The sequence below is a fragment of the Charadrius vociferus genome, unplaced genomic scaffold (genome assembly GCF_000708025.1).
Source record: "Charadrius vociferus isolate BGI_N301 unplaced genomic scaffold, ASM70802v2 scaffold450, whole genome shotgun sequence".
NCBI lineage: Eukaryota > Metazoa > Chordata > Aves > Charadriiformes > Charadriidae > Charadrius > Charadrius vociferus.
This window is the reverse complement of record NW_009646931.1, coordinates 3,748,351-3,760,489: the sequence shown is the minus strand read 5'-3', so window position 1 is coordinate 3,760,489 and position 12,139 is coordinate 3,748,351. Positions and strand designations below refer to the sequence as shown.

The 12,139-nt window shown below is 40.0% G+C and overlaps 1 protein-coding gene across 1 annotated transcript in view; it reads right to left on the bottom strand.

The window, feature by feature from the left end:
- Positions 1-12,139, bottom strand: part of DDX4 (DEAD (Asp-Glu-Ala-Asp) box polypeptide 4) — a 36,653-nt gene that overhangs the window by 24,156 nt on the left and 358 nt on the right. The window contains exons 2-7 of the mRNA XM_009894724.1: positions 11,996-12,101; positions 8,434-8,497; positions 3,326-3,394; positions 2,793-2,867; positions 873-956; positions 438-521 (exon numbers count right to left, since the gene is read on the bottom strand). Of these exons, the coding sequence (XP_009893026.1) occupies positions 438-521; positions 873-956; positions 2,793-2,867; positions 3,326-3,394; positions 8,434-8,497; positions 11,996-12,101 (482 nt within the window). The remainder of the gene's footprint in view (positions 1-437; positions 522-872; positions 957-2,792; positions 2,868-3,325; positions 3,395-8,433; positions 8,498-11,995; positions 12,102-12,139) is intronic.

Here is a 12,139-nt window from a genome sequence, read left to right as displayed (position 1 = left end):
CAGCAGGAAGACCCAGCCTCCCAAGAGCTACAAACCTCACCTGTCAATCTGGACAAATCTAAAACAATACTTCCCTTTATAGGGGGAGTGGAAAAGTCTAGAGTGACTAAAAACTGAGCCAGTTCTTAAAGGCTTGCTTTGAATTTTGGGGTTAGCACCTCTGTTTCACTGTGCATTCAGTGACCCAGTAGCAGCAGGTTAAAAAAAAAAAATATGGAAGACAACAGCTTTGAAAATCTAATTACTAAAATTTATGCAAGTTACAAACCTGTCTTGTGTGGGCGTGCAAGCACGCTATCAATATTTGCAGCAGGTTCTTAATTCAGACAGGGAGAATAGTCACAGTAACAGCATTTAGCAAGCCAAGGAAGTTGCACTACCACAAATCAGCAATGAGGAAATCTGAAAGGTTCACCACTTTTCTAAAGAAGTCTCACCTGCACAACCTCCAAATACTCCTCTTCCTCTAAAGCCAAGAAATACACCAGACTGAGGTCTGTCTCTTTGTTCATCTTTAATACCTGTAAGTAATACACAGTGTAGTGGATATAGTGTCTACAATTAGTATAATGAAATACTATGCTTAAAGCTAATACTATTTACTCCAAAAACTCTACAGTGTCACAGCCCCAACCAATTCTTTATAATTCTAACCTATGCTGTATTATTCCCAGTGATGCTATTTTTCAGAGATGCCATTCATGTTCCATAACACAGCTGAAGAACAAAAGCTATTTCACAGCTGTCACCTTTATACTTGTAGTTCTCAGGGAGCAACCAAACCCAGAAAGAATGATCCAATGTATGATGTTACCACACAAACCACTCAATATAAAAAAAAAAACCAAAACAAGCAAACCCACACAACTTACTCTCACTTCTTCCAAAGCCACCAGGAAATCCTCTAAAACTTCTATATGGCATACTAGAATCTTCCATGTTCCTTTCTTGAAAACCTGCAGTTACAGCATAGCACAAAACAACTTAGTTTGCCCAATTCTGCATGTGCAGATCAAGTGTCTTTTTTTTGGCAATACTCTTCACAGTCCTTATTTTATGAATTCAGATTAAAAGTACAATAAAACCATGCGATTTGCCTAAACATGTGAAAAAATGAAGAGAAGAAGTATTTTTTGCCAAAAAGTATGATGAGAAGAAGAAACTACTGCTCTCCTGTGGTATTGCTTCCTGCAAGAAGTAAATCAAACACTAAGTCTTGAAGTATTTGACTTTACATGTATATATGCTTTATAAGCAACTAACTTTCAACTCTTCAGTTACGATGCAGTTCAGTTCACTCCTCTGGTTCAGTCACAGGACAAGTAACAGCATTTGTACCTCCTCAGTTTTCATAACCAGCACCGTAAAGTGAGGTAGTATTGCAATTGCTGCCTCCTCAGGAGCAAGGATTTGAAAACCTGCCTTTCAGATCTATCAATTTCTATTTGTTTATTACTCAGAACTGCTTATTCAGTTGTTTGGGACAGGCAATACCAAGTATTTAGTGTATTTTTATTTCTAAACGCCTCCTGATGGGGAGGGAGAGGAAGTAAACAGCCACACGCGTAAACATTTGAGATTGCACAGTTTTAGGCATCGTCTAAGATCCAAGCAGTTGACTTATATCATCATTTACTCCTTAGTCTTTATTCTTCAACCGAACAACTGTTCTATTATCTTGTAATGACAAAGAGCATCTTCTGCTAAACAAGACGAAGAAGTTCTCCTACCACAACTTCTGTAGCTCCTTCTCTACTAATGTTTGGTGCATACCAATTTAGATGTCATTTGAGCTTTGCCAACTCAAAAAAAAAAAAAAATAATCACATCTTAAAGGCTCACATGTAAAATACAGTCTAGATATGAACATCCATAAATACTACAGACCTTAAATACAGATTGCCAGCTACTTCACAATTGCCAGAGAGTCTACAGCACACCTGTTCTTCGTGATCATCCCACAGTACTGCCAAAGTATTGCTGCCTGCTTAGTCAAACAAGTCTAGCGTTCCCCTATCCATAATGGGCATCAACCCAAGAGATACAGAAATAGTGTACAATTTCTTGAAGGAATAAACATAACTTCACGTGGCTCCACAACTATTCTGCAGGTCAGAACTTCTGCTAAACATGCCCAGAGCTTCCGTCTTCCTTGTTGCATAACCTGTTGCACTTACAGCCATAGAGCTATCTAGACAGATGCTACATGATAGTAGCTTCCACTGCCCTATGTGCTTCCGACAGCAACTGGCAGAAGCATATGTGGCACTACTGCCAAACTATCAATTACTAAAGTTTTTAATGTGCATTGCATACAAGTGTGGCACTCACCATTATAAGCAGGAAGAGGACAGAGATTAAATAGTGCTTTATGGATAACTAAAGAAAGCAAGCTTTCAAGTCTTCCACAGAAGTGCACTGGTATACTCCCTCACATGGCATGTATTTGAATACTATTATTCAGCTGCCTTTTATACTACATTAAGAATCAACAAAATTATCAGAGGAATACTCCTCTCCAGGGAGAACGGAATCAAAGCAGGAGGTAAACAGAACATTGATTTTTAAATGTAGAGTCCTGCCTTCCGGCAAACATGGTGGGGTATTTTATGTTGCTCAGTCAAAACTAAGGGGTGATATCAAGTGCCTACATTATGCAGAAATAACAATTGGTATTCCCCTCCAAGTCATAAATACTCATTTGGCTCCAATACCACAATACTGAGTACTCGAATAGGGAAAATGTAATGTATCAAATACGACTAGCCACTACAGACACTCCAGAAAGTTACCTCTGTTTCCAAAATTCCTTCCGCTACCAAATCTATGCACTGGTTGACACTGTCTGTTCAGATATTCATCAGTATCTATAATTAGAAAAAAGAATTGACTTAACATTCAAACCTATCTTTGACTTCAGGGTAGGCTTTTTGGTGTGATTTTTTTTTTGTTGTTGTTGTTGTTTCAGTTTGTTTTGGTTTGGTTTCTTTTCAAACTCACCCATACAACTACCAAATCATTCAGGCTGAAAAGGACCTCAGGTCTGTAGCCTACCTCCCACTCAAAACAAAACCATCACATTACAAAGGTGTCTTTTCATAAGATAAAGAAAATCAATTACAATTACAAAGCTTAGGACTGGTGTAACTACTGTTTTACATAAGGAATTGCACAACTCAGCAACAGTACTGCTATGAACACAGTAAAAATTGAGTTTCCGGAATCTGCTCTGACACCTGTTGCAAGGTCCTCCATTCTAAATGTTTTGTCCACAAGGAAGGTTTAATCACCCCCAAAACTACACATTTTAACCATGCAATCCTACCTCTACTCCTAGAATACCCTCCAAAATGATCCTGCATATACTGACTCCTGTTAGGTTTTTCAACAGCACCTGGAAAAGGAAAGCAAGAAAGTAAGGCTTTTGACACCATCTCCCATAAAATCCTCATATACAAACCAATAAAGTACAGCCTACACAATTGGACAGTGAGGAGGACTGAAAGTAGTCTGAATCACTGGGTTCCAAGGGATGTGATCAACAGCACAAACTCCAGCTGGAGGCCAATCACTAGCAGAGTACTCCATTGATTGATACCAGGGCCAACATTTGCTGTCCACTGCTGGGAGTGCACAGCTTCCTACTGATAGAATTGGCTGAGTATAATCTTTGTATATTCTGTATTGGTGTCGGGATCATTATTGGTTCTTTAGTGCTGTTAATGTTAATTATCTAATCTTATACTATTAAATCTGTTTACACTTCAGCTCCCAGGTTTCCTTGTTTTTCCCAATTCCCTTTCCCAGGTGGGAAGGGGTCAGCAGGTGATAGAATGATTGTCTAAACAACAACAAATTGTTATGGGTGTCTCAAACCATAACAACACGCTATCTAGAGTGCTGAGTCCAGTTCTGTGCTGTCCAGTACAAAACAGACACTGACATGCTGGAGTGAGTCCAGCAAACGAACACAAACATAATGGAAAGACTGGTGCAGCTGTGATACAGAGTGCTGAGAGCTGGAACTGCTGTGCCTGAAGACAAGAAGGCTCAAAGGATCTTACATCTTAAAAGAACTAAGCAAAGACAACAGAGTCAGATTCTTTTCACCACTATCAAATGAGAGGACAACAGGTAATGCGCACAAACTGAAATACAGGAAAATCCGCTTTAACATAAGGAAAATCTTTTTACTCTGAGGGTGGTTAAATACCAGGCAAATTGTCTAAAGATCTTGTATAGTTTCCATCCCTGGAGAAATTAGAAACTTAGCTGGACATCCTGAGCAACCCACTACAGTTGACTCAACTCTACACAAGGATTTGAACCCAACAATCTTCAGAGTTGCCTGCCAACCAAAGTGGGTCTCTAAAAACAAAATTCTCTATCCTGCAATATCAAAGTCAAGATCAGGGTATATAAGCAACCATCGTAAAGATATAAAATCTGAAATTGAAACATGAAGTCTACAAAATTTCATGATGCACAAGTATATGGCACATCACGGAAACTGATCATTACTGTTTTCCTTCCAAGTTAAAACTGCTTAACATAATGATATGGCTACCCTTGAAAAAACTAACCACTAGTACATTCCACAACAAGACAAACACATTAGTTAAAGAAGAGATGCCCTTTATACAAGAGCGTGTCATAAAGGGAAAAAAAGACGACAGATGATGTTTGGTACGTATACCAAGTTACTCAATTAGGAAACTTTGCTCATACAACACTAAAAGCATTAAACTACTGCCTTCACAGTCTGAACAGTATTCAGAGTTCCTGCTTACTTGGAAGATTTAAGTAGTTTGGGGCAAAGCAAGTACAGAAGATTCTGATATTCATGTTTATATGTAACATGTGACAAGCGGTAAACACAGACACACTATCAATTACTTAAATTGCTATTTTATGGTTTACCACAATAGATCAGCTTCGCCTCTCTTCCCTTTACTTGCCATCTAACCCGTTTCTACTCCCTCACTCCTCTTCCACTGAGATTTCCACAACTTAAGCACCATAAGTTAACTCGATATTCAAAGCTTTTCGAAAGCACAATCATGTACCAATAAAATGCTTGATCAGGAGAGCACCTGCTTTAGTACGTTCCTTCACCATGCTGCCTTCTGTGTTTACTGCCTCTACTAATGAAGGATCTAGACTTAGAGCAAACAGGACAGAACCTACAATCATTCTTTAGTCAAGTCTGCTATGCTTAGCACTTTCACCAAATGAACTGTACAGTGCACTGTTACTTGCCAACCAACCTATTAAGATTGGTAGAACTATAGCAACTTTCACAATCATTTGCCTGCTATGCAAATCATTCACGCGACTCATGTCTGTACAAGTTTGCAAGCTAAGTGGTCTTATAGGGAGTACCAAATGCTAGTGTTTAATTCATCACTGTGTCATTTAGCACTCTAAATTTACAATGTTGAAGTAATACTTGATAGATTAAGAGAACTAGAATGAATGCTTGTTTCCAATTAACTCGAATTAAATATCTAGCATTGCATGAGCATACCCCTGAACAACAGCTGTTGTTAGCTGTAATGTTAGATTCCCCGATTTCCTCATCCTATGCATTCACTTATATTTTTCTACTGTTCATGGGGACTTAAAATCCTGATTTTAATTCTAGACATATCCACCCCCAAATCCTGCACATACTTAATAAATGTCGTTTCAGCAAGCCTTAATTCTGGTTTGGTTTTTTTTCTTTTTTTTTGGTGGGTGGTTTGCTTTTATTTTTAAGTACCAAAGGAGTATGAAACAGGAAATTAAACAAGTTCCTTCAGAATTGAAAATTCAGAACAGTCAGCTTGCGAAGAAAGTTTTGCTTCCATGAAGAAGCAATACAAAGAACAAATTCACTTGCTGAAGTCAAATTAAAGCTTTATAAAAAAATAATTTGCAAGTATGAGATAGTACATTTAGCTTATCCTCATTACAAGGATTTACACAGGAGTACTACTAGAAATTGTTTCAAGGAAAAAAAAAATCAAAATTCAAGTTTAACCTGCATAAACAAATTCTACTCATGCTATTTAGTGTCAAACAAGCGAGCTATATCACTAACAAGATAGTTATAAACTATACAGAGCCTACAAGTGCATTGCATACAAGACAGCAGCTCATGAGAGCTTAATTTAGAACTCAGCCGATGCTTATCTGTTCACAAATTAGAAGTTTTGCAAGGGAAAAAAGTAGTAAGGCCCATACAGCCCTTTCTGAAGGAAAAAAAAGAAAAGACGCTTTTGCCATCATGTTATAGGAAAAGAACCCCTAATACTGATGCAACCTGTTAAACAAGGTCAAGACAAGATGCATATTCTTATCAGCCCTGAGCCTCACCTCTGGACTTCCTAAACAGCTTTAGTTCTTTAAGTCTTCATTTCAACAGCAAGTAAGGTTTGCTCTTACCTAGCTTAAGTAAGCAATCCCAGTATTATTACCTATGCTTGAAAACACTGGTAGAGTTCCCCATCAATTAAGAACCACCAGAAAGATTGTGTTACGTCAAAACAAACACTTCGAAAATGCTCACACTGACCTAAAATGGCACAATACCCCAGCTTAAAAAAAGGAGTAAATGGTTAATGATGACAGTGGAAGCAAGACCCCCAGGAGGAAAGCCCTCCCTGCCATGAGTTCAGTACAAAAGGGGCAAAACAGAGGATACAAAGTAACTATTTTTGGAATACCTAGTGGAAAAGTTAGCACACAGAGCTGAGAGCTAGTCAGCAAGGAAGAGCTGAACAAATAAAACACAAAGCTGCAAGACTCACTTCCACCTAACTTGCAATTCAAGTTCTCTTCATGGGCACTGCCTTTTCTATTTGCTCTGTGTCAAACCACCACTGAAGTTAGCAACCTGGAGACCTCATAAAACATTTCTGCTCTACCAGGATGAATGCAAAGACTTTCAATTTCCTGTAACTGTGCAAACTCAGAGGAATTCAAGAAGCACAAGTGATAGCTTGCTCCTGCCCTTCCCAATTTCCCCAACATACTGGGGATAAGGAATTGGAAAAAGTAAGCTTGCTTTTCAGTTATACACTAAAAGGCAGGGGAGGGATACATCAACAATAAACATACTGCCATGTTCTAACTGCTTATAAACACATGAGCAGTTATATATATATACACACATATGGAGAACCTGCCCTATCAGGAAAGACTGACGGAGTTAGGTCTTTTCTCCCTGGAGAAGAGAAGGGTCACGGACAACCTCACCACAGCATTCCAGTGCTTGAAGGGCTTCTACAAAGAGGACAGGCACCCTCTCTTCACAAAGAGCCACATGGCGAAAAAGGGCAACATGTACAAGTTGCAGTGGGAGAGATTTCATCTTGATAGCAGAAATTTTTTTACTGAGCGAACGATCACTCACTGGAACGACTTCCCCAGGGACATAGTGGCGTCCCCATCACTGGAGATTTTCAAGATGGGATTTGACAGGGTGTTAGATAACTTCTAGGCTTTCTTTACCAAGAAAGGTTGGACCAAATAATCTTTTGAGGTCCCTTCCAACCAGGGCTGTTCTATGATTCTATAATATCAACGAAATTTGTGCTAACCATGATTTGTTAAAATAAAGTTTACGATATCCTATCATAGTTGTATCAACAACACAATATATTCAAAATTTCTACCTCAGACTGAATTTCTCTAAAGTTAAAATATCCTCAAGCGGTCTTAAAGACCATTCCTAAGCTCAGAGACTACAGTGAGAAAACCCAACTGTCTTATCCCGAAGATCATCAGCTCTAAGCAAAACCTGTTTCCTGATCTGACTATTGTAGAGTCACACAAAGTAAAGCCTGGGGTAAGCTACTTTCAGCAGCAACTCTGGCTTGGCATATTTAAAACTTCCATATCTAAACTACTTCTAACTTCTGTATTTAAAACTTCTGCTTAGGCTTATAAAGGCGTCGTCTTCATTAAACCAAGAGGGCTTTACAGAAACTTGGTATCAAACATCAGTGTTCTGTATTGTGGTTTTTGTTGGGTTTTTTTAAATGCATCTAGGTTTCTGTTCAACAACTTCATCTGACCTTTTCTTATTTTCAACACAACTGTCAGACAGGACCTCACTAGAACTGCTCAACATTGCATATAACCAGACTTATTTTCAATACCATTCATGTTTAGCACAGCCTGTTTTGGAAATGCTTGTGAGGTAACACCCATTGACTCTCATTAGAGGTTATATGCTGTATTCAGCACATAACTTGCAGTAAATAAAGGGTTGAGGGTCAAAAGAAAAGTCTACTTCTTATGTTACCCATATAATCTGATGTTGCTTACTCCACGGGGGACACATGAAAATATCACAATGATAATATTGTGGGTTTCTTTAATCTCCTAAACTGTTCAAGGCATCAGCTCCCCCAGGTATCAGTAAAATCAAAACTGCCTTTCACATACCGAATGAGCCCATGTTTGGACTGAAGTCAGAGGAGGAGCCATTTGGTCTTCCAGAGAAGCTAGCCTACAAAAAGAAAAAAGGCACAACATCATGTTAACTCCAGGCCAAGCAAAGTACTTAAATTCAAACGCAGTTGGCAAGTCTTGCACTTGAAAGAAGTTGCTTCCTACACATTCTGAAATGCAGTCTCTCAGACTGTTCTGTTCACTTCAGTTTATTACACTTCAGCTTATTACACTTCAGTATACTAAACAGCATACTGTTTGCATCTGAATGTCACCAAAACCACACTATAGACAGCTGACGCGTGGAGCTAAGTAAGTTTATCTTGCCTTCTGTCACTGATTATGGAGGTATCATGTCACCTTGCCAACAAATATTTTAAGCCCTGAATACAAGAAACATTTATTGTTCAAAAAACCACTATAATATTTTGAAGATTTTTCTTTTCCAATCCTTCAGACTGTTCGTATTGTGAATAAAAGCCTGTTTTCATTAGTTTCATAACTGCATTTCTAGCGTTTTACTAGTGGATGCTCACAGATCATATTAAAAGGAAATATCTGAAATATGTCAATCCCTGTTCATTTATTCAAAGATTCAGATACCTCCATTTGAAACAATTCAGAACAGCACCCAATTTTCACATTTTATTCTTAGTCAGCTTTATTTCCAGCAAAGGCTATATTTAACTTTCTCCTCTTTAATGCAAGCCGGACATGTACTAGTAAGCCGAAACACCAGCTGACTGAGGAATATGACATAACTACCTAACTTTTTACTTCAAGACTTTCTTCTTAGATGTTACCACAGCTTTCACACTTCCCGGCGTGGCTAGCAACAACTACAGGAAATTAAATTCAGACTGGTAAAATTACTATTCTGGGAAGTGTACGCTGTAATTTCTTCTTTTGGCAACCTTACTTTTAGCCTTACACAATCCATTTGGATAGCCAATTTGCCCCTCTTCTTCTTCCCTGTTCCTCAAGGCTGAATTTAAACACCCATTAAGACCAATACCAGCAACCAAAGATTCATCACAGATTCTCCTCAAATTTACTGCACTTTCTTCTGATACCAATATTCACTCAACAACACCAGAAGCAGCAAAATATTATTCTTTAACTGTCTCTCATTACACTCCTGTACCTTATCCTCCATTTCACACCAAAGCTTTTTGCTGCTATGTAAAAAACAGCAAAATTGAATAGGAACATTTTCTACACAAGATTTAGCTCAGAACTAAGCCTGACAGTAGGCGTGTGACATCACCCTAGTTCTGCTATGAACTCCAGAACTGTATTTTAAGAATTCTTCTCACCTGCCACCAAACTCTTGAGACTGATGCACGGTTTAACAATTTAAATGTACTACTTCCTGACCTAATTCTAGTTTTAACTCAAGAGTAACTTCTACAAGCACCCTTTTCCAGTTTCAGTTTAAGTGAACTGGGTTTGCAAACACTGTAGTAGCACAGCTCACTTGAGGGGGGAATGGGGGGAAAGCAGAATAGAGGCAACTTACAGAAGGAACTTAAGCAGAAGATCTGAGAGGAAGCAACAGCTCCACCTATTTCTGGATATATGATAGCTCCCTGAGAGCTTGGGAAGAAAGACTGGGAAGTATCCATACCTAGAAATACAGCTGCTACATAATCCCGTTTAGGATCCATGATCCTCTTTGCTTTCTTCCCTAAAAAGCTGGGTATTAAAAATCCTTTCAAAAGGACCGAATCCCTTTACAGAATGCAGTGACCATGTTAAATTATTTTAGAAGGCAACCACCATGATGAGACACACTTACACAGAGAGCTACAAATGCAACAAAATCGACGACTTGGTTTCTACATACATTTAAGTCTGCTTCAAAGGTCAGATTCCCATTTTCTAAGACTGCAGTTTTCCAAGCAAGTAAATCCAGGTAACAACTCACTGCTATCAAGAAGAGATGAAATTCCATTTATTTGCTCTTTAACAGTTTTGATGGTCAATGCCATCTAAGCCATTTCTCCATCATCGAAGAGTGGTCTTCAGGCTAGCAAACTAAAAGAGCTCACAAAAGTATACAACAAGCACAGGCAGCTGAACAAAACAGCAGCAAGCAAACTTCTGGTAGGGAGAAAACCTCCTCTCTTCAGTACCAGTGAACTCCTATAGTCTACCATATTTGCAAAAACACACTGAACATTATAGTCAAAGCCCTATCTACAATCCTCAAACAGGTGCACTCCTCACTCTTCCTATGGTAGTTATACATTTAAGACCATACAGTTTGGGAACATGAAATGCAACATTAACTGAACAACGGAGATCAGCTGAGTCACCCATGTTCTATTTGTTGTTGTGGTAAAAAGAAAGAGCAATTCAGTGACTGCCAGCAGAAAGAGACAGCAAATAGAACAGCTAAAAGGACAGCAACAGCACAGAGAAGTTACATCTAACCCACAGCCAAGAACTTCCACCAAAAGACATGGTTCTGTCAGTCCCCAATAATGCAGTTCCACCACTGCCCTTTCACTATTCAATAGACAGTAAAAAGGACCATCAAACCAATCTGACTTGCATGAGAAAATGCAGCCTCCTGAAACCTAAAGACAACCCGTCTGTTCTCAGTTTATCTTAAAACTTCAAAAACACTAGATCTGACACACATAAGGGAACAGGAATACATCAGAAGGCAAAATGGGCAGGCAACACGAACCACCCCTTTCAGTACTTACAAAACTTTACTTGAATACCCCTTACTATAACTGATCTGTTTCCACCCTATGTAACTTTTTGCTACTGCCCTTCCAGCCTCTGCTGATCCACTAGCCTACCTGCACAGGTATTCAATTCCTAACCTACATATCATGACTAATGAGTTACTAGTACGTGCCACTTTTTGTGGCACACCTTCTCAAAAACTATACATCCTCTCACAACCCACTGTAAGGGGGTAGCATCAAGCAGCTGTAAGAGTAACACTAATTGGCTACAGAGACCATGGCCCAGGAGCCTCCAGGGAGGCAAGGCATCTCAACATTTTGTGAGACTAGAATTACTACTATTTGTTAAGCATACGCTGTCTTTTCAACATGCAAGTTAAGGACAAGTTTCTCCAGGTGTTTCAGGAATCACAGGAACAGGGAAGCACAGCCCGCCAGCCAACTAGGCCACAGGGTGGGGGAAAGGAAGGGGAAGAGAAGCAAACATACTACAGCCCAGCAGCTGCCACCCCATACCTGCTCAAGGGGTGGAGGGATTAGTGATGGCTCATCCCCCACCTCTGCATTCCAGTCCTCTTGGTTCATGCTGTGCCCTGCCAGATCTGCTTGCAGGAGACAAAACACATTAGCGGTGCCCCCCTGCCTGCTCCCAGTGGCTCCCACAGCACCTGCACAAGGGACGCTATTGAGCCTGCCTGTCCCAGCACTCACTGCCCACACTGCAAACCCCACTCTGTAGGGGGCCCTCTACAGGGAAGACCCTCCCGCTTCCATGACACAGGTGCCCAGCCCCGCTTCTACCTCCTTTCCGCAGCCACCAGAGGTCCTCTTCGAAAGGAAATGGCGCCCCTCACCGAGGCCTTAATAAGGCCGCCACCACGTGCAGCTGCTGGCCGGTCACGTGGTTCGCCCGCCAGCCAATAGGAGTGCGGTTCACCATCAAGGCGCGTGTGCAGGTGCCTGTAAGCAAGGGGGCGTGTCGTTGCGTTGCGTTGCGG